Source organism: Centroberyx affinis, unplaced genomic scaffold (genome assembly GCF_046629955.1).
Source record: "Centroberyx affinis isolate AG114_WGS23_722 - 3 ecotype Tasmania unplaced genomic scaffold, CSIRO-AGI_Caff_v1 ptg002128l_1, whole genome shotgun sequence".
NCBI lineage: Eukaryota > Metazoa > Chordata > Actinopteri > Beryciformes > Berycidae > Centroberyx > Centroberyx affinis.
In genome coordinates, this window is record NW_027280450.1 from 419,373 (window position 1) to 446,448 (window position 27,076).

General features: G+C 40.8%; 3 protein-coding genes across 4 annotated transcripts; 2 read left to right on the top strand and 1 right to left on the bottom strand.

Moving 5' to 3' along the window:
- Positions 1 to 399: 399 nt before the first annotated feature.
- Positions 400 to 7,205, top strand: LOC139654650 (CDK5 regulatory subunit-associated protein 2-like). Its single transcript, XM_071531771.1, has 14 exons — positions 400 to 486; positions 592 to 714; positions 1,314 to 1,495; positions 1,685 to 1,823; positions 2,058 to 2,204; positions 3,023 to 3,109; positions 3,723 to 3,776; positions 4,161 to 4,536; positions 5,135 to 5,324; positions 5,419 to 5,525; positions 5,635 to 5,832; positions 6,248 to 6,420; positions 6,706 to 6,843; positions 7,038 to 7,205. The coding sequence occupies exons 1-14, from the start codon at positions 400 to 402 to the stop codon at positions 7,203 to 7,205; spliced, it is 2,169 nt and encodes a 722-aa protein (XP_071387872.1).
- A 4,135-nt stretch (positions 7,206 to 11,340) lies between these two features.
- Positions 11,341 to 19,590, top strand: trappc13 (trafficking protein particle complex subunit 13). 2 transcript variants are annotated; one of them, XM_071531768.1, is made up of 13 exons: positions 11,341 to 11,455; positions 13,378 to 13,446; positions 14,446 to 14,545; positions 14,630 to 14,714; positions 14,812 to 14,939; positions 15,053 to 15,125; positions 15,500 to 15,544; positions 16,098 to 16,115; positions 17,835 to 17,968; positions 18,091 to 18,289; positions 18,377 to 18,477; positions 19,033 to 19,180; positions 19,306 to 19,590. In XM_071531768.1, exons 1-13 carry the CDS (start codon positions 11,410 to 11,412, stop codon positions 19,411 to 19,413), a joined length of 1,254 nt encoding a protein of 417 aa, XP_071387869.1. In that variant the 5' UTR covers positions 11,341 to 11,409; the 3' UTR covers positions 19,414 to 19,590. The 2 variants fall into 2 exon arrangements, with proteins under 2 accessions (XP_071387869.1, XP_071387870.1); XM_071531769.1 differs by lacking the exon at positions 16,098 to 16,115.
- A 1,220-nt stretch (positions 19,591 to 20,810) lies between these two features.
- sgtb (small glutamine rich tetratricopeptide repeat co-chaperone beta) lies at positions 20,811 to 27,066 on the bottom strand. Its single transcript, XM_071531767.1, has 12 exons — positions 27,019 to 27,066; positions 25,952 to 26,064; positions 24,999 to 25,102; positions 24,663 to 24,738; positions 23,675 to 23,774; positions 23,285 to 23,389; positions 22,977 to 23,115; positions 22,828 to 22,890; positions 22,267 to 22,304; positions 22,066 to 22,149; positions 21,672 to 21,792; positions 20,811 to 21,583 (listed from the first exon to the last, which is right to left on the bottom strand). Exons 2-11 carry the CDS (start codon positions 26,049 to 26,051, stop codon positions 21,681 to 21,683), a joined length of 921 nt encoding a protein of 306 aa, XP_071387868.1. The 5' UTR covers positions 26,052 to 26,064; positions 27,019 to 27,066; the 3' UTR covers positions 20,811 to 21,583; positions 21,672 to 21,680.
- Between the last annotated feature and the right edge of the window lie 10 nt (positions 27,067 to 27,076).

The following is a 27,076-nucleotide window of genomic DNA, read 5'->3' on the forward strand; positions in this document are numbered from 1 at the left end:
GTTTTTTTTCTGTATGCGATCTGTTTGTTACACTCACATGTCACTACATGGCTAGGTTAGCTAAATGCAATCACCGTGCTCCACAGAACTTATAACACATTCTGCTCAGTGTTTGAATCAATCAGTGGAATCATTCGACTTAATCTAGTTGTGGTAACAGTTGCTATGGACAGCCTGGGTGGAAATGTTAGTTTTTAGAGGTAACAGTTAGGACTTGAGCATCTCCTGTCATAGCCTGCTATGCAACTTTGCTTGTTACTTCTCAGAGTAACCAGCTAACTTCGACCTACAGCAGGCCCTTTTGTGTTTAGTGAAGAGTATTTTCACTGCTTACCGCGTTGTGTTTTTACACAAAAGCGTGTCTTGCCTAGTCTTTTGCTTTGGCAACTCAATTGGATAATGAACTTTCCGGCGGTGGCACCACACCAACAGCATGGCCCTCTGCTCGTCTTCAATGGACCCTATGGTAGCAAGGAAATATCACAGGTTAAGAAAGACCCTTTTTCAACATACAATTCTAGTCCATTTTAAATATCAACCCTTTATCATCATGGCTTACCAGTTAGGTGAAATATGTTATGTTCATTGTAGATAATCTCTGATCTGAAAAAGGAAAACTTCGAGCTCAAGCTTCGTGTGTTCTTCTACCATGAGCGCATACAGCAGCTGTGCAAACAGTGCGATGACACAGGTGAAGAAAACATGTACAGAACAGTGAGTGGAACTGACAAGCACACCACACATCTAGTCAAATTTTCTTTAATATGATTAATTTCCTCCCAAATGATGGAGACAAATTGATTCTACACAAAGTTACATGCGCTAAACTTATGCTCAGTAAATGCGCTTTATAACATTTTTCTTAACACAGAACATTGACCTAAAAGTGGAAGTTGAGATGTTGAAAGAAGAAATGAAGCTACAGAGAGCCTCTGCCAACACACTGTGAGTGTGGACAGTATTGTAGTGTTACATTTAAAGTTGACTTATGGTGAATTTGAAATTGGCAAATCCAATATAATGGCATTGACAGTATCTCTAATTATATCTTTCAGCGCAAAAGCCCCCTGGGGAACGGAGGAGCTGAGGGAACAGCTAGAAAAGGTGACTGAACTGTACCTGAAAATGCATTTTATCTCATAGTATTCTCTCATGTGTAGTCAAACTCATCTATGGAATATGATGTAATCCTCTACTAACCCAGGGATAGGCAGTCATGTGCTATGGAAGGTCGTCCATGGCACATGGTGGCCCGACCCTATACTAACCCAATTCCATATTCTAAATCTGTATTTGTGACTTTGTCCTGCAAGGATCTGGAGCGGTCCAGATCTGAGGTTGAGAGTCTCACCGACCTTTTGGAGCGAGCACACATGCATATTCTGGAGCTGGAGAATGACCAGCGACGTGCATCTGCCGAGACACAACCGCCCTCCCATGGTGTGAGAGAAGATCTGAATCTGGATCTACTCAACGTGCAGGAAGAAAGAGACAGGTCAGGAACCACTGCTTTGGTTTCAGCAAACGTGGGAGAGATGGGAGAGGGAGAGATGTTATTCACAGCGAAATTATAAATCAGTAATCACCAAAGTCCTCTCTCTCTCTCTCTCTCTCTCTCTATCTATCTCTCTTTCTCTCTCTCTCTCTTTATTGTTTCATGTCTATCTGTTTATTTCTCCATCAGACTAATAGAGCAGCTGCAGGAATCTGTTAGGTCTCAGTATGCTATGATCATCCAGTTGAGGAACAGTTGTACAGGACAAGGCAGAGGTTACCAGCCAACTACCAAGTCCAACTGTCAGCCTCCAGCCCTTGACATGCAGGTCAGATTGGTTTTGACTTAACTAGGAGGGTGTGTGTATGTGTGTACATGCCTTGTATACTAAGAAAATCCAAGATTCTTGAACATGCATTATCTTTTCAGGCCCCAGAACAGGACTATGGCAAACAGATTAGGGTCTGTGCATGAGCCTCTAATCACATTTTCTTCACACCATACATTGCAGATAAACCTAATGGCTTAAATATGTCAATGACATCATTGACCTTTTCTACAGGACCTTCAGGACCTGGTGGAAAGGTCCAATGAGGAGACAGTAAAGAAGGACATCCTCTTGGCTGATGCAGAGTGTAAAGTGAAGGACCTGGAATTCACCAATCAGAAGCTCAGCACCAAATTGCAGGAAAAAGAGCAACTTATTCTGGTAGAAGACAAGATATACTGTATTTAATCATAATATGCACCGCATTTACACACTCAGTCTTTCTTTCCCTCTCACGCTCTCTCTTTCTCTGACATCTGATGTTGACATTTTCACATAATTGATCTTGTGTACTAACAGACATTAGAAAATGACACGCCATCAAATAAGAAATAATAGTTCCATGAAGTAAAAGCATTTTATCCATTATGTGTATCCCTCTCTCATCCACCATTTATGTGTTAGATTGTGAATTGGCTTTATTCTACCTTTCAATACACAGTCCAATAAAGACATCATAGACCAATTCCAGATGTGTTTGCAGGGGAAGGAGAGAGATCTTCAAGAACTCAACAACCAGCTATTTAGTCACCAAAACACAATCCATGTGAGTATTCAAGACCCCACACACACAAAAGGAACAAGAATTCACACACATACTGGAATTCACAGTATAGCATTACATAAAACAATCAAAGATGTCAAGAACATTATCTTTTCCAGACCCTAGAGAGAGAACTATTTGATGGGAAAATCAAATACAACTTCAAAGTGACAGAGCTTCAAGAAGCTCTGGAGGAAAGCAGTGACTCCGTGTCAGAAAAAGATTTTCTTTTGTCAAAGATTGAGATCAAAATGAAGGAACAGGAAGATACAGTCAAGACGCTCACATGTATGCTGCAGGAGAAAGTTCAGTTGATACAGGTGTCAGCTTTTTTGTCTGCAAAAATGTATTTTGCTTTTGTGGACTATCAAACGGCATTGCAAATGAATCCAGTGGTTTTATGCTGTGTTGCTGCTTGTGATATTCGGTTTTTCAGGAGTGTGGCTGTTCAGTCAGCCCTAGTGATCGCCAACAGGAGTCAGTATTGGAACAGCAGATAGAGGACTTGAATGAGCCTTTAGAGGTGAATTAGTTAATTACATTGTTAAACTCACACCAAAATTAAGGCAAATTTGAAAATAATGTGTGTGTAATACAGCTATGTAGTATCACAGGAGTGATAATTTATGATAACTCATTATTTATTAATTAAAATTGACAATTATTGTGCATTGCAGAAAGCCAAATAATTGCTGTTTGTAGTTGAGGGGGAAAAAAGATGATACATACATTTCAGACATTTCTACACCAGACTCAACTTCCTATCAAAGTTCGCCTCAATGAATACAATGAATGAATGAATGAATACTTTTTTTTTTTTTATGTATGTTTGAGTATAGTTTGCCATGAGAATTGTCACTTCATCCAAAGAAAGACTAGTTTGATCTTGTTTGGTCTTGCAGAGACTCGGTAAAGAACCGCTGCTTGTGACTGAAGAGAACAGCGAGGATGCTGGTGAACTTACATCTGTTCCCAAGACTCAAATACAAATCCTTCCTTCTCCCTACGATAGCCTCCTGTCAAATATCCAAGAAGCCGTTAATGTAGGTTGAATTACACATCAGCTAAAAGTGTAGGAATATAAGCAGCGGAAACCATATAAGAACTCCTGCTGTCTGTCTGTCTGTCTGGTGTAGGCTATGGAGTCTCTGGTGGAGGACATGGGCCAGAATACTTTCCCCTCAGAGAAAGTTTGTACACAACTGGCACAACCTAAGGAGGCTCTATGTGAATATCTCACTTGTGCAGTTCAAGAGACAGATTTCATGTTCTCACAACTACAAGAACAGATCAATCAGAAATTTGCACAACTACTGGTAGGGCGGCTATGGTGTATTTATCATATACAGTATGTGCACTGATGTTGTGACAGCTTTGTTCAGGCTTGATCCCATATAATATGTGATTATATATCAGATACAAAATGTTCTGCAGTTTGGTAGATTATTATCATTATTGTTATTATCTTTATTTAGGTTATGAGTGGACAGTTGCATGCAAAAAGTAACAATACCTGCGAAGACGTTGACCGCCTAAAGCAGTGTATGAAAGAAACACAAGCCATCTTGGTTCAGGCAACAGACATGAATAAACGACAGCTGATCATCAGTAAGATTCAACTGCTTGAGATGAGGCTGAAGAAGATGGAGGACGTCGTGTTAAAAGCAGCTGACGAGACGAGGATCAGGGAGACGCGGGGTGTTTTGGCTCAAACTGCTGCAAAACTGCTGCAGGAGAACAGACTCGCTGATGAAGGGCTGCAATCTCAGGCTGAGGCCAGCGACATGAAGTTAGAAGGGCTGGAGATGAGTGACACCGACACTGAAAAGCCAATAACAGGCGGTAACATGAGGCTGGAGCAGCGGGTGGAACACAGACTCTCCGATGTAGAAGAAACCACAGCGGCAAAATCCAGTTCAAGTTCCTCTGAAGGAAGCCGTTTGGATCACGGTCTCATCTCAGTCTCGCATTCTGAACGTTCTGCGCAAGATGAGGAAAGACAGCTGAGTCATGAGAGTTTGACAAACAGACTAAAGGCTACGGATCACCTAAACAAGACCCTGTGCAGTCAGCTGGGCCTCTGTAGAGCCATAATGGCTCAGTGGGATGGAGATTTAAGCAGCTGTCCCCCCCCCTCCATACACACTGTGGACAAAGAAGCTGAGGACAAACAATGCCCTGCAACAGTTACACAAGGTACAGTCTTTATAAATTCAGTGTTTACATACAATTGCTCAGTTATGAATTTTCTGTGCCGTTTATGGTTCTTTTGGTTTATTTTTCATGAATTGAATTTGAGGTTCAAAGGCAGAGGATGGATGAATGCATTGAGTTCCTGCAGGGGGAGCTTAAGATCCTTAGAGATACAACCCAGGCACCACAGAAAACAGATATGCCCAGGTTATTGTGATGTGTGTGTGTGTGTGTGTGTGTGTGTGTGTGTGTGTGTGTGTGTGTGTGTGTGTGTGAATGAAAGAAAGACAGACGGGGATTTGTTCTCAAAGGTCTTACAAAGCAAGTGTTCTCTCTCTAAATGTCGCCTGTTCAGCGATTCTTTGTGAAGTCGAGAGGCTGGTGGAGGTTCTGGTCGAGTGGACGTGTGAGGTGGACCTGCTGCAGAGCGAGTGTGCAACGCTTACAGAGGAGAAGAAGGGACTGGCGGCGAGTCTCGCACATGCTCAGACCGGCCTCGGGACCCTGGAGCGCTCTCTCAGCTCTGCGGGGGAAGAGATAAACCGGTGGGTTAAAAGACGGCATGCACACAATTTACACAATTGTATCATACTTTCTCCAGTTAGGCACACATTTTGCTATTACTTCCGTCTCTCTAAGGTTAAAGGGAGAGATTAGTGAAAAGGAGGCGAACCACTGGCAAGAAACCCTCAAGCTGTATGTGGCTATGCACAAGTCAACACAGACAGACCCAGCCATCCCTCCTGGTACATACACAATCCTTTATCTGTGATTTTTTTTTTTTCAGAAAAACACAGATTTTGTTGACTGCATATTTTACTTACCCCATATTTACTTTACTTTTTGTTAACGCAGGGGCAGAGTGTGGAATCAGCAGCCAGGAACCCCCCCTCTCTCCTCAGCTCTTCTCTGAAATCAAACAAATAAAAGAAGAATTCACTCCAAAGAGCATGCAGGAAACACCAACAAATACACAGCCTCCCAGCGTCAACAACATGAACTGTGTAGAGTGTGATGAATACAGGAGCTCAGACAGGAATCCCTCGGATACAAGTAAGAAGTGTGAGTTGTTTTTAGTAACAAATTGATGATGACAGTTAACCAGAACTGTGTCTCTTATAGCCAAGTCCAGTCAAACTTTATTTGCAAAAATTGAATATGCACATTTCATGCACAAGGAAACTCCATTTCTTGTACATAAAAACAGTAAAAGCAAAACATAAAAAGTAGAATATCACAAAAAAAAGATACATATCACATCACAAATATCTATATCTATAATAAATATTTATCACAAATATATACACATAACCACTCTCAGTCACATTGAAACTGTCCAATCTGATATCTAGTGTGAACATTACGATTACATCATACATTATTATACATTATACATTACGATGAATTATAATGGCATACACCAAAGTGGCTCAATCACAAACATGCATGAATCTGCTCCGTCTTTCAGCAAACGGTGCAGTCTCTTCCTTCTGGCCCTGCAACAACTCAAACCCTCATCTTGCTGCTCATGACGAAGATCTTGCTGCCCTCCAGCAGCTGACAGCTGAGGGGAAGGTGCTGACCGACAGGATGGAGCAACTGCTACAGGAAACCCTCAGCAGCTCTCTGGCTCCGCCAAATGTGAGTTTACTTCAAGCATCACACTGGAACTCTCTTGCATTACAAGCAGCAGCAGCCTCAGGGGGCAGTCACAGCTACTTCTGCCTGCAGTGATTTTAACACACACACACACACACACACCCTCACCAAGAAATGTGCCACACCAAAAAAAAGGTCCTATGCTGGCAGCCCAATTAAAAATGTTCTGGGGCTACCATTGAATACAAGATATTTTTTTTAAATTATGCATTCGATGTAGTAAAGGCCTCTTCTTTTCAAACTGCTGACTCCTTTTGGTCAATTCAGATGGACCAAGAGTTTGTGAACCACCTTTCTGCAACTGTTAGTGCCAACCAGCATGACACAGAGGAGGCTTCCCTGCACCTGCTTGGCCAAAGCAGGAACTGTCATAGAATGGATAAGAATGGATTTCCATCAAACGAGGTATTTCATTCACTACCAACAAAAAGTACACCAAAGTGATAAGATGGTATTCTGTAAGTGAATGTAATTGGATGGAAAGTTTTTGGATTTGACCAGATTCTTTAAGTGACCAGATTCTTTGTTAAGTCTTTAAGTGAAATGACATTTATTATTAAAATAAAAGGTACTTAAATCCATCATTGACACATTTGCAGGACCTTCACAAGGAGAACCTGAAACTCAACAAAGACATCGAGACACTGAAAATGGAGCAAAGCAGAAACAAGCGGCTGCTTTCTGAGTCTCTTAAACGACTGCGGAGGGTGAACAAGCGGAAGCTACAACGACTTCAGCAAAATCAGAACTTCATCGGTGAAACTTGAACACATCTGTCAGGATTAAAATTGTTCATTGCAACCAACGAGGTGTGACTCACAGTTTTATTTATCTATATCCAGTTCAGTTTGGCTTAGTTTATTGGACAGTTTTTAAAACTACAGACAAATACAAAACAGACTTATTTTCCATTGTTTCCATGTCTTAAAAACATTAACGACCAGAAATAGATGCTCTTTACATTATACTCAAATAGAGAAATTCAATCTCCAAGCCGTTGACCTGCTTTTCAGTAATGTATCCCTCATCATAGCTAAATAAATCAATGGCAAATAGAAAGCAAGTAAACCAGGGTAGGAAACCACCAGTCAGCAGATAACGCAGCTAAAGTTTTGGCTGTGGCTGGTAAGATTATCTACACCACCAGCAGCCACTGCAGCAGGCCTCTTTTCTATTCTAAAAAAAAATAAAAACATCTATTAGACTAGTTAAATATTGAATGTGTTGAATTTGAGTGGCTCTCATCAACATGGTTGCCGAGGCCGTGAACCCAAACATAAACCTGACCTGTTAGTTCTGAGACACTTGAAGGAGCTTCTTCATCATCTCAGACTTTCTGGCCAAACAATTAGCTCTAGAGTTAATCCTGCCAAGAACCTTGCTTGGCACACTGTAGGCAGTGATGAGAATAGTGCGGCTCTGTGAAGACCTGACTGGATTAATGAACCAGAGTAAGGAAGATGACAAACAGGAACAAGGAGGCTCTGAGGCAGCAAAACAGACAGAAATTTAATTAGAGGTCCCATGACCTGAGAGAAGTCTCATGAGAAGAGGGTAGAAGGCAATGGTTTATTCTAACCCTAAGGGTGACATTTGGTAAAGTGATGGGCTGGCAAACTGTTTTAAATGTTTTGTACTGGGAAAACAACAAATAATAGTAGATTTAATACCTAAACTAAATTACTCTGGACTATACATAAATTTGTGTGTTACTAACGAGGTATAATCATCTGCATAACCTTTGAGGGATAAGGTGTATGCTGAGGTACTGTAAGCATAGATATGTGTGAGATTAGATAAGTGTGGAGGGAGTTATGAGTTAATTTAAGGGAGGCAGTTGTGCCCTAGGGTGCAGCAGTGCAGTCTATTTTGCGTCGACTGGATATCTGCAGAGTGTGCAGGCTAGGGCGCTGTGCTCCGGGCGCTTCATACTTTTGCTATTCCAGCTTTGTTTGAAAATGGAGATGGGGGAGGCGGCACTGAATACATTTCTCCCTTAACTCCTGGGTGAAGTTTGAAAGGACACGACCCAGCTCTCACTGGAGGAGCTCCCAGAGGAAGGCGATAGGCCAAGGGTGGGACGTTTTTTTAGATAGTATTGGAGCTGGGGAAGGGAGGTGGGAGTTAAGGTTAACGTTTATAGATAAGACTCAGCAATGTCGGAATATGACAATATGCTGTGGCTATTGGTTCATAGATAACTGGATCAGATTAGACCCGTTAAAGCGACATTCCCACTATCTGGTAGGAAGCTAATCTCTCCGAAAGCATAGCTGAGCCTCTTTCCCCCATGACAGCCCAAGGAGGGCAGCAGATCTCGTTCATCTCCATCCCATTTCATTTATGTTCGTTTCCCAGTTAGTGTAGTCCCACTGGGGCCAAGTCTGTCCCATGCTCTGTTATCAGGGAATGTAAATCTAACCCAAGACCCATAATGTGTATTTCTGAGTTAATATTCAAAGGTTAATCAGTTTTTTGACATGTAAGCAAAGGATTAAAAATAAGTTTGAACAAGTGAGATAAGAAACCAATCACTGAATGTAAATAGCTGAATCCAATCAGATGACTTGGTCCTTCTTATGAATGTTTACTAATATCATTTATCAAAATATTGACTTTTTTTATCCAGACATCTCCTGTGAGTCACATCAAGGCATTATCACATATTTACCTTTTTAATATCTCAAGCATCAGGCATTTTCTCTCCTCCTATGACCTAGAAAAACGGATGATTTGTTTCTTACTTTGTTTTTATTTATTACTGCAATACACTGCTGTCAGACTTTTCCCACTGCACAAATACCAAATTCATGAAATATTCAGCAGCCAGAATAAACAGCTGCGGGCAGAGCAGGATTTAGTACAGCTTAGCCACCTTAACTCTACCATACCTGCCATTCCTTACCCTTAAATTAATCAAAACCCAGTCTTGTTAAATTCATCATTCTCTATTATATAATCGTATGCAACCTTCACCATGGAGGGATCAAGACTTCTCACTGAACTTTGAACGCAACCATCAGAGGGCATCATGATGACTTTTCTTCCCCTTAATAACTTGGATCTTAAGGCCTAAATGTGAAAAGCTGAGATGCAGAAAATCCAAAAGGAGCAGGTATAGGACCTCAGTAAGAACTTGAATAGTCTACTTTATTTGTCCATTTAACAGTGCCAACAGATCTGCTGCTCTCAACTGATGGGGTCTTGTGAAACAATATCTTTTTAACCTTTACATTGCAATTTCTACTTTGTCTTTACATGTATTCAAATGAAAAATCAGACCCAGAATCTAATTTTTTTGTCCCCAGCAAACTAATGCTGCCCTCTTTGTGAACTGTTGCTCTCTGCTGCCCCCAGGTGTTCAAGTACAGCACAAAATGTTTATGTGTGTGTGTGTGTGTGTGTGTGTTTGTGTGTGTGTGTGTGTGTGTGTGTGTGTGTGTGTGTGTGACTGTGTATTTGTACAAATCATAAATTGAACATTGCTGTGTCATTACCACCACATGTAGAACGTTTGGTTGATATCAGATTCACTTTGAACATGGAGCTTGTCTGTCAGGCAGTTGTAGTGTCTATCAACGAGGTTCTGTGATTGGCCACAGGGAGGCAGAGGACTCACCGTCACTGAGTGTCTACAATGTGTGTGTGTGTGTGTGTGTGTGTGTGTGTGTGTGTGTGTGTGGTCAGAAATTGGGATTCATGCCTCTGTAAGTAAGTGTTTGGCTCTATATAGTCCTTAATGGTGGAAGCATGATAGTGGAGAAGGAGCTGCTGCTAATGGATCATCACAGTTGTATGAAGTCAACAACAGGGCCATACAATGTTGTTATCCCCCAAAAAGGCTGACTAAAACTGAGTCATCAGCTGTCTTAAACATATACCTCTCATGTTGACTCTGGCAGTCTTTAGTTTATGAGAGTGTGGAGACTAGTGGCAATTTAAAACATGGCATGAAAACTATTTTGAAGGTTTAAAGAGTGGGCTTGTGATCAGTAGGATAGGTTTCTATCCTCCCCTTCAAGTGTGCTGGTAACATACCAGAGGAGTTCCCTCTTTACCATCTGTCTAGGGGCAGACACTTAGCTATACAGCACCAGCTGTTGCAGGTTGGATGTGATTCCTGTCCACACACACACATACACTCTCACTATAACCACAGTGGACAGCATGTAAACAAACAAGGACAGAGAGAATATAAGTCGGTGTTGAATTACATGGGTTTAAACTTTGTCCTGGAAAGCTTCCACCCTTGTTAGTCGTATTATTTCAATCATCTCTGAAGGATAACTTCTTTTTCTCGCCCTCCTCCACAGGAAAGTCAGAGGTCAGGTTCCACTACAGAACAGCAACCTTAGAGAACTTTAGAGCGGGTAGGGATTCAATGTCTTGCTCAAGGACATTTCATCAGCAGACAGCTACTGTCTGCCACTGGGCCTTGAACATGAGCCCTCTGTTTGAAGGATAGTCTGTCTTCTCACAGTGCCACCCTTCTGCCCAGTATGACTGTCTGTAATTTATAATCTAATTGTACGGGCCTACATTACGTACTCCAAAGCCAATTTATAATAGAGGCTCTTCCTCCCCCTATCTGGCTGATTTGGGTTGTCAATGGGGACGTGCATCATTGCTGAAACTAAGCACTCAGGCTTCAATGTTTTACTTTATTTTACCCCAGTATGCTGGCACGATAACTATTTATCACAGTAAGAAAAAAAGGAACCGGTTACATGATCTACCACACTTGTATTCTGACACGTATATAGGCTACACTAAAGTACAAACATCTTCAAGGATAGAGAGACCCAGTGCTAGTGACGTATTGCATGCAGTTTGAATCTAAAACACAGTGGGAACAATTTTGTCCTAATGCGGTTCCTGTAACCAAATTACTGGTGGAGGTCAAAGTTCACCAGCTAGCTCTGACAACCAGCTAGCATAGCCGGTACCTAACCGACTACAAACGAGTTTGAAATGGATGTAAATCAGGCGAAACAGGAGCATCTACTTGCATTAAAAGGTATTTTATGGTTTATTACAAGATAAACTATTTAGTGACTCGAGAGATCGTTTCAGAAGCTAAACCTGGCACGATATATGGAGCCTAGTGAAACGGAATGGTTTGTTGTTGTTGTAAACAGCTAGCATAAACAGCTAGCTAACGACAGTCTGAGACGGCTAGTTTCAGCCACCAAATCGTGCTGACAGCTGGGCTTTTTAGTGACATTTACGTCGTTTTGAAACGTCACTATTGTAACTCAAAGATACCGCACTGTAGCGAGGGTAATTAACCCGTCAATTAGCGTAGCCAATGCTAGCTAGCGGCGTCATTAGATGCTAGCCTAGTTGGCTTATGTGTATAGTTTGCTCTGAACCACTTGAAGGAAAATGTATGTTAAATCGTCTTCCTAGTCACTCAGTCACTAAGACAGGACTCAGAATTAGCTATGGAGGAAGTTGCAAATGAAAGAAAATGAGTTGCAAAGCTAAAGAAAATTAGTTGATACAATTCCAGATCTTGCAATGTACATATCTAAGTGCAATATGAGATACACACATGCCAAAGTTTAGGCTACTTGTTTAAGCACTGGATCATAACTGACATTAAGTGAATAGCCAGTCACAAACACTGACATACACTGAACTTGTGTGAAACAGGTACAGCTGCTAAAGAATGTTTTGCGCACCTTCGGTGCACTACCCCCGGCTAACCAAGTAAATAAATTTTGTGTTGGACCAACCAACCTAAACAAGCCTATTGCAGTTCAACGAGATTTCCATCCGCTGACTGTACTTCCTCAAGTTTGGGGTGGTTCCTCCAACCTTCTGTAGTGTAGTGTAGTGTAGAGCAGGAAGACTGCAGTAAGCCTGGATCACAGTAAGGTTTAGACTTTGCTAGTCCTCCAGTTTCAGCTTGGTATGTTGTTGCTTCTTGAACTTGTTAAGCACAGCCGGGGGTTTCTCCTCTCTGGTCTGGCCACCACAGATCAGAGTTACACACAGTGTCTCCTTGTACTGATATTTAAGCTGTAGAGCTTGTAATTACTGAATCTGCTGTAGATGTGCCCAAATCCAGGAGTTTATAGGCTAAGCATAAGTAGCTGGACTGGTGGTATATTCCCTCAGTTACCTGCCCAAGGGTGAGTTAGTGGAACTGTCCAGGGTTCTGAACCGGCCTCCCAGACCAATTAGGGTGCCACAGTTTGCCATCAAATGATTCTGGGATGATTGTGTTGAACGCAGATCTGAGGCCAACAAGCAGGATCGTGGCAGGAGTATCCTGGTGCTCCAGGATGAAGTGCAGACCTATACAGACTCATTATCCACATATAGGCAAACAGCAGGGGGTCAAGTACTAGTTCTGAGACACATGAGATAGGACAGCAGCAGGTCAAAGGTCATTAACTATGACTGATGTCACTGCCACTGGGATATGCATAACAGCAAAAAACTGAAGAAAAATCACTTGGTTAATAGATTAGCTGGGAGACTACATACAGTGATTCTGTTTCAGTGAGTGGGAGAGCAAATTTTGCTACCATAGACACATCTGTGCTACACTTTTTAATATGAAAGCTCAAATCACCTCCCTTTGCTTTACCTTTGATTTCTGGATTGCAGTCAGCCAACTCAGCAGGCTGTCTTGCAGTTACACTGCAGCATCTGGGATGACAAGGGAATCCTGTTTAATAAAAAAAATAAGCCTGGGGTGTAGGGAAAGTCTTTGTTACTCCTGAGTCCTGATGAGTGGGTTTTGTGCTTAGGGAGCAAAGTTTTGTGAAGCAAAGTCAATGAAATGTAATCATTTGGAGCCAGATAGACTATATCAGTGTAAGATTATTGCAGAACTGTCGTAGCTATTGTGGAATTCGTTTAATAAGAAAGGTTTCCCATGTGTATCCCACCACCAATTATTAATATTATAATTTTTGTGTTTTACAGTGATGCGGTTAACAAAACCAACTCTCTTCACAAACATGCCAGTGACATGTGAAGACAGAGATCTCCCAGGTAAGCTTGCACACCAGAGCCAAAATCACAGAACTTGAATGAAATGTCATTATTTCTTTCATAGGACTGTAACAGTATAGAATTTTCCACATTTACCACCAGATACAGACAACAGAAGCCATGATTCCTTTGTTGTTGGCTATGTGCTAGTTTATATCTCTTTTTTTTTTTTAAAGAGAAAACTGCCTATGACTTTTTTTAATAGAAATTTTCCTGAAAGTTGACATTTACATTGTTGACATTTACATAAGTCTCCCTAAATTTCCTATTAAACCACAAGGTATAATCAGATAGCTAAAATCAGATAAAACCGAACTAAATTAGCCTATATCATATGACTTTTGCAATCATCTGTGGTTAGTATTTGATTAAGATCCCAGCACACATTTGCATTATATATTTACTGTGTGAGTTCCTGCTCCCAAATTTAGATGCCAAGCCTGTAGACAATTTATGGTGTTTGTTTTTCCTTCTGGTGGACCCCAGCACGCAGCAATGTGATCACTGGGCTAGTAACTGAACTCCACATAACCCATAAATCACTGTGACACTTCTGGGTAGGACCGCTATTTATATAAGAGCGTGGAAATGATGTGAAAGCATATATAAATGTAAACAAAGATTAATTTGTTGAAGTTGACATTCAAAATATAACACCATCCTCCTTTTACGGCATCATGTTCCGCTTGCATTTTGCAGGCACTTTCAGAGATTATTTATTATTATTATTATTATTATTATATCAAAAGATGTTGGTTCTAAACCCCCAAAGGCTGACTGTGGCCAGCTCGTTGGATATAAGGCTAAAAATAAGATGAACCATAGTAAATCCTTTTGGGTTTTCCCCCATCTGTAGACATAGCTTTACATTGCTAGCATTTGTCAACCTTCCAGTGTGCATCAGCTCTCAGTGGTGCATGATCCAAATCATTACCACGTAAGATGTCATGTAAGGTTGTGTTTTTATGTGTGTGTGTGTGTGTGTGTGTGCCTCTGTAGGGGATTTGTTCGGTCAACTTATGAAGGAGGACCCATCCACCATTAAAGGAGCGGAGGCATTAATGCTTGGAGAGATGCTTACATTACCACAGAACTTTGGGTAATAAAGGCGAAAATTGCTGTGAACAATTTAGAGCAGTTTTATAATGGTGATTTGATTTTTGCACATCTGTGTGTTAAACAGAAATATTTTCCTTGGTGAGACCTTCTCCAGCTACATAAGCGTGCACAACGACAGCAGCCAGGTTGTGAAAGACATTCTTGTAAAGGTACTGTATGAATGCATTGTTGTTGATGCATCACACACTTTCCAGTCCTCTTTCACACACAAACTTTAATAAGATCCTGTCGTTTGATCCTTTACAGGCCGACCTACAGACCAGCTCACAGAGGCTGAACCTCTCAGCGTCCAACTCTGCAGTAACAGAACTCAAACCCGAATGCTGCATTGATGATGTCATCCACCATGAAGTCAAAGAAATTGGAACTCATATGTGAATCTTTTTTCCACACAGTTTAAACCTATAAAAAGTACCGTATTCATGAAAATATTACGCATATTTTCCCTATGCTTGACTATTTTTTTCCCCCTCTCACCCCATTTCAGCTTAGTCTGTGCGGTCAGTTACACCACTCAGTATGGGGAGAAACTCTATTTCCGAAAGTTCTTCAAATTCCAGGTGAGTTATACTTGACCTCTCCCATCAGGTGACAGAGGTAAACTCAAGTGTGGGCTTGGTAGGCGCCTGAGAAATGTCACAGATCTACAGCAGAGCAAAAAGCAATTAGCATGCGTGCTGTGGATTTGGTATACTGGTCTCACTGGCTCAGTTTGCCCCTCAGTTTGTGAAATTATTCCCTTTAGTCCCATTTTCAAGAAGACCAGTAGAACTACTTCCTTATGCTTTAGGTGTCCAGTTTCTTGGCTCAGGACAGGATTTCCAATCTCATTAGAAATTGCCTCATTTTTTTTGTGTGGAGCAAATTTTTCTGCCGAATGGAGGAACAGTGTGAGAAAACTACAGCATTCAGCTTTCAATCTATTTTCAATCAGGTCTTGAAGCCACTGGATGTGAAAACAAAGTTCTACAATGCAGAGGTAAGCTTTGCCATTCTCCACCCTCTTTTTTTCCTGTCATATATATCACTAGCACCAAGTGCAGCTGTCAACATAAAGGCGGTCTGCCCTCACATCTCTCACCATGGCTTTCTACCAATTAAAGAACTGTATTGTATGACATGCAAGTTCTTATTGTAGCACACATAACATGCTTCATATCATATTACATTCCATAGCTAGGAATGTTTCCGGATGCTAATGTAGTCAGTTGTGTAAGACAGATGTCCTGGAAAAGCCTTGTATCTCCAAAAACATCTAATTAAAATCTGTATAATATTGTATATATATGAGTCACGGTCTTATTGGCTTTATGAAAGAGCAAAATTGATTGCATTATATATGTTTTATGGCACTGTCAAACCCAAAAGTTGGGGATGAAAGGTTTTTCCAGGCTAGAGGCAATAAGCTTTTCCTTTCTCTCATGTTCATACCGGTAGCATTTTTGTTATTAGAATGCAAGTATTCATTGTCATTACCTTTGGCATGTAACTTCATTTATTTATTATGTCTTGTATTTTATTTTCTCCATTAGAGTGACCTCAGTTCTGTGGTAATTGTTTTCTCTGTTCTCATCGCTGAACATTAGCTTTTTTTAATCCTTTTGGTGCAGCCGATTTTGTCTTTTTCCGTGGCCAATAGAAAGGAGCAAAGTAAAAAATGGAAATAAATGTATGGATATGAACATGCCTATTAATCATAAAAGAGAAGGCATTGTGAAACAAATTGCCTACATTCATTTTAATGTATTAGAACTTGACTTGGACTTTCCATTCATTTGCTTTTGCTCTTTCTTTGGACGCTTATGCCCTCTTGCTAACTCATCTTGCACAGGGCTTGCATAATTGGACCTTCTTGGGTACGGTGTCAAATTGTGGAGGATGGGGATTGCATTGATCAAACAATCTATCATCACTGGAGAAATTTATCATTTTACATTACAATTATTCTTGGTTTCTATTTGTCAAGATTTGAATAATTACGTAGCAATGCAGATATGAATTATGGTACTCGAGTACTTTTGAATCTCAATTTCTAAACCATTTCAAATCTTTTGTATTGATGGGTTGTAGGTTGAGTGGTGGGACAGGCCAGTTAAGGTCTTCTTGTTGGTGATTATCAAAAACTTATTTGGTCCAGTCATTTTGACATGGGTTCTTAATTGTTCCTTATTACAGTTCAAACAAGCATTAGTGTAACAAGGCGTTTTGGTTATATGTGTATCTGTTTGAGGTTTCAGGTATTGGTTGGAATGGCTTTGCATGGAGCAGAGCAGCTAAGCTCTGTGATTTAACATTAACCCCATTCAGAACGGTCTGTGGTCCCTCTCAACTCTCATACTGTGAATTGCAGGCATGAACTAATCTCTGCTTATCTTTCATTGTATCTCACTGTATACTAGAGGTTGCACTGAAACGTTGACAAGTCGACTCGCCAGCTAGTATCATCAGCTAGTCGCCTTTATAAAAATAAAGAAATACAACCCTCTCCAGACAGTAAACCAAGGCATGTCTGGTGATTCAATTGGTTTCCTAAACATCTCTGCAAATGTATTTACAGTTTGTCAATCCAGAGCGGCATCTCAAGTACAGTAATTACTAGCAGTTTAGAATATAAGGAATCATTATTTTTCAAGTATTTTTATATACACATCAGTTTTGCAGACAGTTTCCCCTACTAAGCTCCAGCCAGGGTGATGCTGCCTGACTAAAGACTTCGCTGTCAACAGGCTGACATTTCTTTGGTTTGATCTCATTATTACTACTGCTGATCTTGCCTTTATAGTTAGAGTAGAGAGTAGAGTAGCCAAACTTTAAAAAACAGCACTACAAAAATGTAACCTCCAAGAGAAAGTTTGCTATTAAAAATCACACATTCCCACGGCTGGTTGATGTTTAATAGACTACTTTGAATGACTTGTCGATTAGCAACAATCCGTAGCTGTGCAACCCCTACTGTATACCCTGCTGGTCAGCACTTGTACTAACCAGATCCTCAAAGGTTCCCTGAGCACACTTCACTAGAATCCTCCATTTGTGTAATTTAGAGAACAGTGTTTCATGTTCATCTTCTGAGTCTGGTTGCTAATTGTTATTCTTATTGCATGATTCGGAATCATGAAACGTATCTTCATGCAATAAGATTTTGCACCAGCCTAACTCCTAACCTAATAAAATGAAGTAGATGTGGCTCAGTTGGCCTCGGAGGTGGTGTTATTGTAGTTAGCCGTTAGCGGCTAACATTGGCATTGACCCCTGGACCTCCGTTCTAGACGGACGAGGTGTTCCTGGAGGCTCAGATCCAGAACATCACCACCTCACCCATGTTCATGGAGAAGGTCTCTCTGGAGCCCTCCATGATGTACAACGTTACAGAGCTCAACATCGTGGACGGTGGAGAGCAAGGGTAAATCCAGTTTGGTTTAGATTCCTTTATGTGATACTCTTAGTTGTTAATCTGATTGCAGCAAGGTCGATTTTTACTGTCGACCTTTGCACTGACTTGCTCCTGTAACCTTTCCCTGTCAGAGAGTCTACATTTGGGAAAATGTCCTATCTGCAGCCCATGGACACGCGGCAGTACCTGTATTGCCTGAAGCCAAAGCCTGAGTTTGCGGAGAAGGCTGGTGTCATAAAGGGCGTGACGGTGATCGGCAAGCTTGACATTGTGTGGAAGACCAATCTTGGGGAGAGAGGGAGGCTACAGACCAGTCAGCTACAAAGAATGGTATTGGGATACTCTCATGGGATTTCTATACTACTGTCAAAATCAAAGGGAGTTTCACCCCATGTGTTATCCTCATGTGTCCTCCAGGCTCCTGGGTATGGGGATATCAGACTGTCACTGGAGATGATTCCTGACACTGTCAACCTAGAAGAACCATTTGACATCATCTGTAAAATCACCAACTGCAGGTGAAAACTTCAGTACAAACATTTCCACACTAGGGATGGGACGATATGTTTATCTCACGATACGATTTGATACGCGATGGGGTTCACGATTCAATACAACCACGATATGATGTAATAAATAAAAGTTCAATGACAATAAAGTCTCACAGAATTATGTTTATTTCTGAGACACAAGTCTTTCTAGCAATGGCATTGGCTCGCTAGAATGTAAATAATTTAAAAATGTCATTGCAAAGTGCAAATAATATAATTTGGATGGAGAACATTGTGAAATTGTGATTGGCTAGCCGTCTCATTTGTGATTACTACAGCAGAATAAAATGTAGCTAATGTCACGATTCATTTTTCTGCCCCACGATACACAGTCACATTTTTGCATTGCGATATATTGAATTTCGATATATTGTCCCATGCCTACTCCACACTAATCAATTATATAAAATGAAATTGCACCACTATGATATTTTCCAAACCCCTGATGGTGTTGACAGCTATCAGACACTGATGGAAGAGTCAAAATCTGAAGCTTTTCCGCGGATTTTGTTTGTGTTGCAGTGAAAGAACCATGGACCTGGTGCTGGAGATGTGCAACACGAGGTCCATCCACTGGTGTGGCGTATCAGGGAGACAGCTGGGGAAAGTCAGTCCTAGTGCCTTCCTCTCCCTGCCCCTCAAACTCCTGTCGTCCGTCCAGGGCCTGCAGGTATGATCCCAGCTCTTCACAATCTAAATCTTTATGCATTAGGGAAACTGCTGGTAGATATCAGTATGTTGAAATAGAAGGCAGTTTATGCTTAGTGAACTATTTTTCTCTTCTTTTCGTTTTAGAGTCTTTCTGGATTAAGGCTCACAGACACATTTCTGAAGAGGACATATGAATATGACGACATCGCACAAGTCTGTGTGATCTGCCCGTATATGAGCAACGAGTGCTAGAGCCACGTTTTTATTTAGCTTTTTGCATCTTTGATTTGAATGGACCAACTGGATTTCTGCACCTGTGCTGACCTTTCACACTTTGCACCCTAAGGTGATCATGTTTTAATATGTACTGTTTCTTTCTTTGAAAATAATGATGTTAATTGTGCATAAATGTGAATAAAATCACTATAACTCTTGATTCATCTTATGGCTTTTAAACACATATTTAAATGGTCCATGTTGGCTTTCAGGATTATCAAAATGTTCCATTGACACATTGAAAACCCATGAAAATAGGAACATTTGACAACATTTTTAATTTACTTTTAAATTAGTTTATACAGTAATTAATCTTTAAAGATGGTCCTGTTTTTCATTTAAAATCAGTGCATGTAGTACACAATCGGTAGATTTTCCGTATATTGTATAGTCTGCTGTTAAAGCTATTTCTGGGCATTATATTCAGCCCTCTTTTTGGCTCTACTAGTAACAAATATCTTCATGAGCCAGACATTGTCACAAGGGTAACCTAGATCTAATGTAGAACAAATAAAAATAGGAGCACAGAGCTTTGAAAAGACACAATTCCTTCTTACTGACTATTTGAGATGTCTAGTGGTAGTTGTATACTAGGCATTTTCAAGGCTGAGGGTTAGGTGCTATAACATGGAGTTTTAAAGTCATATTGCCTGGTTCAAATGTTTGTGTGATTTGATGGCCACTGATGGATTTTATGGCTTCATATATCCACATTTTGGATATATATACCCGCTAACGAGTAAATATATTTGGAGCTTCTGTTCACTGTGTCATTTTGGCTCAAGTTGTTAAAAGTCAAGTCTGAAGTGTTAGCCAAATCGAAACCTAGGGTAATCAAATCAGTTCATTAAAAATACTCAAAAAAATGAGATAAAATATTGATGTTGGTAAATACTGTTTGTGGGAAATTTTGCTTTACTTCATGGAGTTTGGCAAACAAAAATGTTTAATAGTCCCACATGTGAGCCACACTTGCTTTCTGAATTTTTCCTTGAGATTCAGTGACTTCTGGTTTCTTTCAGGGAGAGTGGATAGCTCCTCTGGTCCACTGCTGCTCTTGCACAACACAGCCTAACCCAAGTACTGTGGCAAAAGATGTGAGATAGAAACAGGATTTACTGAGTGGTCAAGGAAAATCTAATCACTGGATTCAATTTGAGCACTGGCCCCTATTTTAAGGCATAATTTAACATGAGAGATGCCAGATTGAGACAAAATAATGAAACAAAGGGAAAAGTACAAGTACAATGGCCGTAGGCTAAGAACATTCCTCAATTTCAAGACGTATTTATTGACATGTTTTAAACAAAACAGTGCTGCCCTAGCATACTTGTTTCCATAAAGCATCTGACTTCAAATATCAGATTTAAGAGCATGCAAAATGAACAATCTGAATATTTCCTTACTAGTTAATGAACAATTAAATAGGCTTAAAGGGGTAATGGCATTGACATATGTTTGCTAAAGTGCAATAATAACATGATGTGGGCTGCAAACATTGCTATACAATTACACACTTTCTTATTCGAAAATTAAGTAGTTCAGTGTTCAGTCAAAAGCTGTGATATAAGTAAGTCCCACGTGTTTAAGGATTGAATGGTCTTCGTCACCCAACAGTTAAGTAGAGCATGTTGTTATACAAAAGAACAAGGTAAACCTGATGTGTCTCACATGAGGAAAAAACAGAAATGTTTCCTGCAATGCTTTAGTAATGCATCCTCCCCTAATCTCTACTCATCATGACCAGACAGAAGGATCCTTCATTCGTTACACAAAGAGGGCAGTATTTTCAGCACATATAAAACACACGATCTCTGTGGAATGGAACAGCTCAGAAGAAAGAATTCACTGTCAGTATGCTGAATGTGTTGGGTTTTTTTTTTTGCTCTCCCTTATGACGGGGTGTTGTTTACAATATGTTTTGCTGTTTGCCCTGATATCTAGATGTGTGGGATGCTCTTTTTCATGGTCCAGCCTCCGTGCCCTCGCCTCGCCTCTCCACTCCAGAGCCCTAGTCACAGTAAAGTGCCTTCAAACCCCATCTTTTCCTCTTCATTCCAGCTGTGCCGGTGATTTGAGTTAAAGAAATGGGTGTAGAGATTGTAATCGCGTCATATGGTTGCCCTTCCTCTGGTAAAATGTGACGCTGAAATGAAAATAATGCATGTCATTCAATGGTACTGTATCATTAATACAGCAGCACATTCACACTTTATGTTTTGTGCTGTAAGGACCTGAGTAGATCATGAGTGCTCCTCGGCGCTGCCGCTGAAGGAGCGGCTCCGGATGTGGTTCCTCAGCTGCTCTATCAGCTCCGGGTTCTGCTGCTGGATCTGCTGGGCAAACTGTTGTCCTCTGACAGAGAGACCAGAAAGCTTTCATTACCAGCTGACCTGCATTCTACTAGAGAAATGATTCTCAAAGTGGGGTCCGGGGGCCTTGAGGGAGGTCCCAGGGATCCCCAGCAAAATTAAGAATAGTTCAATTTTGGTCTCACTCTCACCACCATTATCTCCTTATATACAGTGTAGGCAGTTATACTATTGAATTGAAAGAGTTGCAGTGTAGCATCAATGTATTCAGGAGTAAATATTCAAGCTAAATGTTGTGAATGGACACTGTACTTACGCTTCAATCAAACTGGAGATGTCAGACAGTCCACCCACTCCTGCTGCAGGTCCCCCCACCGCATTTGACATCATTCCTGACATACTGAGCACACGGCGAGACAGAGAGGGGAGTCAAACCAAGTGGTTTCAGATGGCCGCAAAATAATTATTTCACAGTGAAACACAGCTCTGAGTGTAATCAATTACAGATGACACTCACAGCTGCTGCACTTGTTGGTTCTGCATCACGCTGGCAGCCTGTAAATAGAAATCCAGCTGAAATCCAACTTGTCTCTCAGAAACATATGACATGGACAATTAATTTCCTTTTACATTCTGCAATTTTGTCAGAATTAGTGTATTATCAAGTGGTGTGGGTTGTTAATGCGCAGACCAATTTCATAGCTGTCTGATTGAAGTGTGTATTGCCTTTGTTACTGTAATGAAATACTGGCATGCTTGTAAAAACATTCTTTGCCTGGCAAGCATTCCCATGTGCCGCCATTAAACTAGTCGGGATTCCCCACCTGGGACAATGCCCCCACCACTTGACAATAACATTGGTTGAATAACAGGCTAGCTGTCACTCAGGGGGCTAATTAGGGAAAATGCCTGGTCTAACCTTATCAGAAACACAGACAGTATGAGGCACCTGTCTTTAGGACTAGTGGAGTTTGTTTCCTTGGACAGCAAATAACCGCTATTGTGCCTATAATACATTCAGTGATAACGTCAACAGGGTTTTCAAGTAGAGCACAGGTATTAGGGCTCATGCTCTTACCATGCTGATGAAGGCAGGGTTGTTGATTAAGCTAGCCATGTCAAATCCCAGTCCAGCAGCTATCTGTGGTTAGAAACAAAGAGATAAGATGTATGTCTTGCCTAACAAAATAAGGGGTAACAGTAAAATGAGGGGTATTGTCTACTTACTGGGCTGGTTGCTTCTCTCTGCTTCTGCTCTGCTATCTTCAGGTTGGATTTGTAGGTGTCATTCTCGGGGTCTAATACCAGCGCTTTCTTGAAGTAGGAAATTGCCTCGGGGTACTTGTTCATGGCAGTCAAAGCCAAGCTGGAGCCACAAAGGGGAAGGGCAGATATAACTTTTGATTGACTGTACACTATGGTGCAGACTGTGTCGAGAAAACCACACAGAGCTTATCTTGCACTATCTAACTCCAAACAAATAATGTATTTCTAATGAAATGAGCAGCATCTTTCATTTGTTATGTCTGACTCACCCCATCCGTCCAAACGCTTTGCTGTAGCTGGGATCAATCCCTATGGCTCTCTCACAGTCACCGGTTGCCTCTGTGTAATTTCCCAGCTTACTGTGAGCTGCAGCCCTGCAAAGTGCAAAATCCACAACACAGACTCTCCAGTCTTGCCTGCAGTCCTCTCTCCATGCTTAAGTTTAGCTCTGCTTTAATTGTGTTCAGATCAATAATGCACGGGGAAAGGATCTATTGGCACTGTCTAGTCAAATTCAAACAGCATGACATCACAGGCTATTTTGCAACATGTAATCCCATTAAACTCTGGTTGTGCACTGTCTAGAGTTATGTACAATACCAGTAGTGTGTTAAGTACATGCAATAGTGTGAAAATAATGTTATTTCTGCTGTGAGTACCTATTACAGTAGTAGACAGCATTTCTTAGGTCCAGATCAATGGCCTTTGTGTAGCACTCTACCGCACAGCTGTAGTTCTCTTCCTTCATGTGATTGTTCCCTGCGAATGAAAGATTGGTTTGTCCACTCAGATTATGCACACTGAAAGTCTGTGATGACAACACTCTGCCTAATTTATCAGGGAATGTATCAAGGAATACTGGTTTAGGATTAGTTTTGCCTTTTGGATCATCATGACAGAAGTGGCCAAGGAGATACGCTTAGGAATCAGCACTCCTATTCTGAAATCATTTTTACCATATACGTACATACAGTAAATAGCAATCATATGTTTAAGAGATATTCAGGGTTATGGTAAATGTTGACAGTTTTGACAAATACAGATCTGCATATAAAGGCATTCTATCTTTAGCAGGTTTTTGATGCTTTATACAAACTATACAGAAATACCATAGATAAAAGGCTACAAATAAGTGCCAGGTTGTGGCTGCTTTCATTTTAGCAGAGCCTGAAAAGTCACCGATTTTCTTACAATGTAAATATCGGGTTCTTGGAGAGAACCCCCCTCTCCCAGAACCCCAAATATAGCAATCAGCAGGTCAGGCCCTTCTGTCATCGCCAAAGATGTCTGACGAGGTTGGAAATACAGAACTCCAGAAGGTGCAAAGAGTTGGACAGTTACAGAAATACTGTATGTGTCCAGGAAGGAGGGGGCGGCCAACTTTGAAACTATTAAATACTTTGTCTATGGGCTAATCAAGACAGTGTATCATGTCTAAAGCACAAGGTACTGCATATATCTGCTGCTATGTCAAAAGATTTAGAGAAGCATGATTAGACAAATCGTCATACTATATATGATCTTCTGCTGTAGGCTGAAGGATCAAAAGACTTTGATCTACTACCAGGGATGTTATAGAAGGAAATAGAGGTATCAGAGCCAATGAAGATAAACTGTAAAATTGTATAAAGTGAGTTTTAACAGTACCTTCATTCTTGAGTTGCTCTGCTCGTTCGATGTCTTCTGGAGATGGGGAGGTCTCTGGGATGGTTATGTTGTCATTCTAGATAAATGCAAAACCAAGAAAGAAGAGGCATTCATCTGATGTACTCATAACTATAAGTAACTGTGAATAAATGAGAGTGTGAGATTGCACCTACAGCTTAATCTGAGACAGGACATACACATGACACATGATGGTATACTAAGTCTTTATGGGGTTTCACCTTTTTTAATACAGATCCCAATACTCAAGTCCCAATATAACCCAATATAAAAGTCAGATGTTGTCAGCACTGTTTGTGTGGCCTGTGCAACGCCCACCTTTAGTAGGGAATTGAGGAATATCTCTGTGAGAGGCTGTGGCACAGCGAGGTGGCAGTCACTGGAGCTGATCTTAAAGGTGGTCTCCAAACACTGTATTGCAACTGTAGAGTAAGATTGTTAAAACATGATCCACTACCAAACCAAACCCCTCCATTTTAACCTGAGATGTCCTTATTTTCCCCATTACATAAACATTTATTATCCATTAAAAATAACATAGCTTTAAAAAAGTAAGGTGAGTATCATGGGTTTATAAGGGATTTATTCATGGGTTGGTTCACAGAGACACTAGTAATTAAGGGATTTTTCACGTCTTTTGTGCACGGTTCACAGGGTTATTAATGAGTTATTAATGGAAAGTTCCTGTCTGAATTGTTTATTAAAATATAAAGTAAGGAGTCAAGATTAAGGGGATTTCGATGGGATCTCCTCCATTAATAACTCCATTAATGAATTTTAAGGGGATTTTGCATGAATTAAGGGGAGAATTCATGTAAATTAATGAAAATGTAAGGTTGTTTTAATGGATTACTGGTTCGTAGAGATAGTAGCTATATGGTGGCTGAGATAAAGATAAAGAAGTGAATAGTGAAAAGAAGGCTTATAAAGACTGTTCTCTAAACCAGGCCTAGAAGAAAAGATGACTTTATCATCGTGGGGAGGCAGAACTTGGGTACAAGATATGCAGAGTGAGAGATTTCAACTAGCTCGTCAGTCTTTTTCATATTGGATAAAACACTCGGCTGCGCAGACATCACACACTCATTTCCAGGCTTCTGTGATGCCCTCTGATGATTAGGCCCATTCCAGCTTATTCCTTTTAGATCAGGATAGCAAACTCAGGATATTCATTCAATTTCATTTGGAGTTGGAGAGAGAGCAAGAGCATATAGTGTAATGTTTTCAAAAGCACTTCCAGAAGGAAAAGTGCCACAGTTGAGTCGACCTACCTTCGAGGCTCTCCTGCTCATCTGAATTCAAAGCACCACAATGTGTTTGATCTCGTAGGAACTGCACAATAGAGAATGCCAGGCGCTTCTCCATTGCCATTTTTATCTGCAAACTGCAGGGCACAGGAAGTTTGGAGTGAAAAACAAGGCTGATGACTGTATAATCAATGCATACAGACAGTGTCATTATTTCTGTGATAAATGTTTAATAAGGGGTTTAATAAATGGCGTCTTATTTTTTTTTTGTCACAGCTTCATCATCTATGTGGTCTGTATATCGCCAACAATACACTGTTGGTATCAATGGTAGACCTACAACAACTAGAAAAGGTTGCTGGTGGTGCCATTCTTGTTTCCAAGACAACTCATGGGCGGCATCCTTCTTGTTTATAACTAATTATAGCTCTATGTAAACGCAGTTTAGCTACTCACATCACGAATTTATCGCCTTTAAGATGAATATACTTGCAATTTACAATCCTGCTCCCCAAGACTTTGATGCTTAGCCTACCCAAGGCCGTCCCAAACATTTTACTTTTAGTGCAGGCACAAAACAATAAACTTCTGGTAAACAAAATGTACTGTAATTTGATTCTATGGGGGGGAGAGTTAGTTATGCAAACACAATCTTTCCGTCACGTGCTAGTGCAATGCATTTGATGTTCATAAAGGTCTGACGAGCAGCTCCTCCCTCGTGTTGTGTTGACACACGTAAATGCAATGATGCAGAAACTGTGATGTAATCCCATGATGGGAGACGGGGGGTTATTTCGTATCACACTGCCATAATATTATGCGTACGGGCAACAAATGGCACTGGCAGGTGCGTGTCGGTTATTTCAAAAGCCTGTCGTTACAGCTCGCCCGGACAAGAGGCGCATGCATTGTGCAGCTTGTGTGATGGCTGAACAATCACAATCCTCCATCAGTGAGGTTAGTAAATAAGCACGGGAGGATACATAAAAGCTCTCCCCGGATCCCCGTTTTTGTCCCTCCAAATACGATGTAGCCAATTCGCAAATAACATTGTATCAAAGGATGCTGTTCAATGCCCCCCGCCCACCTACCTGAGCTCTTTTCCAGCTGTCTCTGCTACCGCGTCATGAGGACTTCTGTCAAATTGAT

Excerpts from the sequence above, each read along its gene's own strand:
- LOC139654650 (XM_071531771.1), top strand. The coding sequence starts at position 400 with ATGAACTTTCCGGCGGTGGCACCACACCAACAGCATGGCCCTCTGCTC. Across the intron at positions 1,824-2,057 it reads CTCCAGCCCTTGACATGCAG|GACCTTCAGGACCTGGTGGA; the intron begins GTCAGATTGGTT and ends CCTTTTCTACAG. Across the intron at positions 5,833-6,247 it reads CAGGAATCCCTCGGATACAA|CAAACGGTGCAGTCTCTTCC; the intron begins GTAAGAAGTGTG and ends TCCGTCTTTCAG.
- trappc13 (XM_071531768.1), top strand. The coding sequence starts at position 11,410 with ATGGATGTAAATCAGGCGAAACAGGAGCATCTACTTGCATTAAAAG. Across the intron at positions 14,715-14,811 it reads TGAAAGACATTCTTGTAAAG|GCCGACCTACAGACCAGCTC; the intron begins GTACTGTATGAA and ends GATCCTTTACAG. Across the intron at positions 18,290-18,376 it reads CCAGTCAGCTACAAAGAATG|GCTCCTGGGTATGGGGATAT; the intron begins GTATTGGGATAC and ends TGTGTCCTCCAG.
- sgtb (XM_071531767.1), bottom strand. The coding sequence starts at position 26,051 with ATGGCAATGGAGAAGCGCCTGGCATTCTCTATTGTGCAGTTCCTACGA. Across the intron at positions 22,891-22,976 it reads AGAGAGAAGCAACCAGCCCA|ATAGCTGCTGGACTGGGATT; the intron begins GTAAGTAGACAA and ends TTCTAACCACAG. Across the intron at positions 21,793-22,065 it reads ATCTCCAGTTTGATTGAAGC|AGGACAACAGTTTGCCCAGC; the intron begins GTAAGTACAGTG and ends TCTCTCTGTCAG.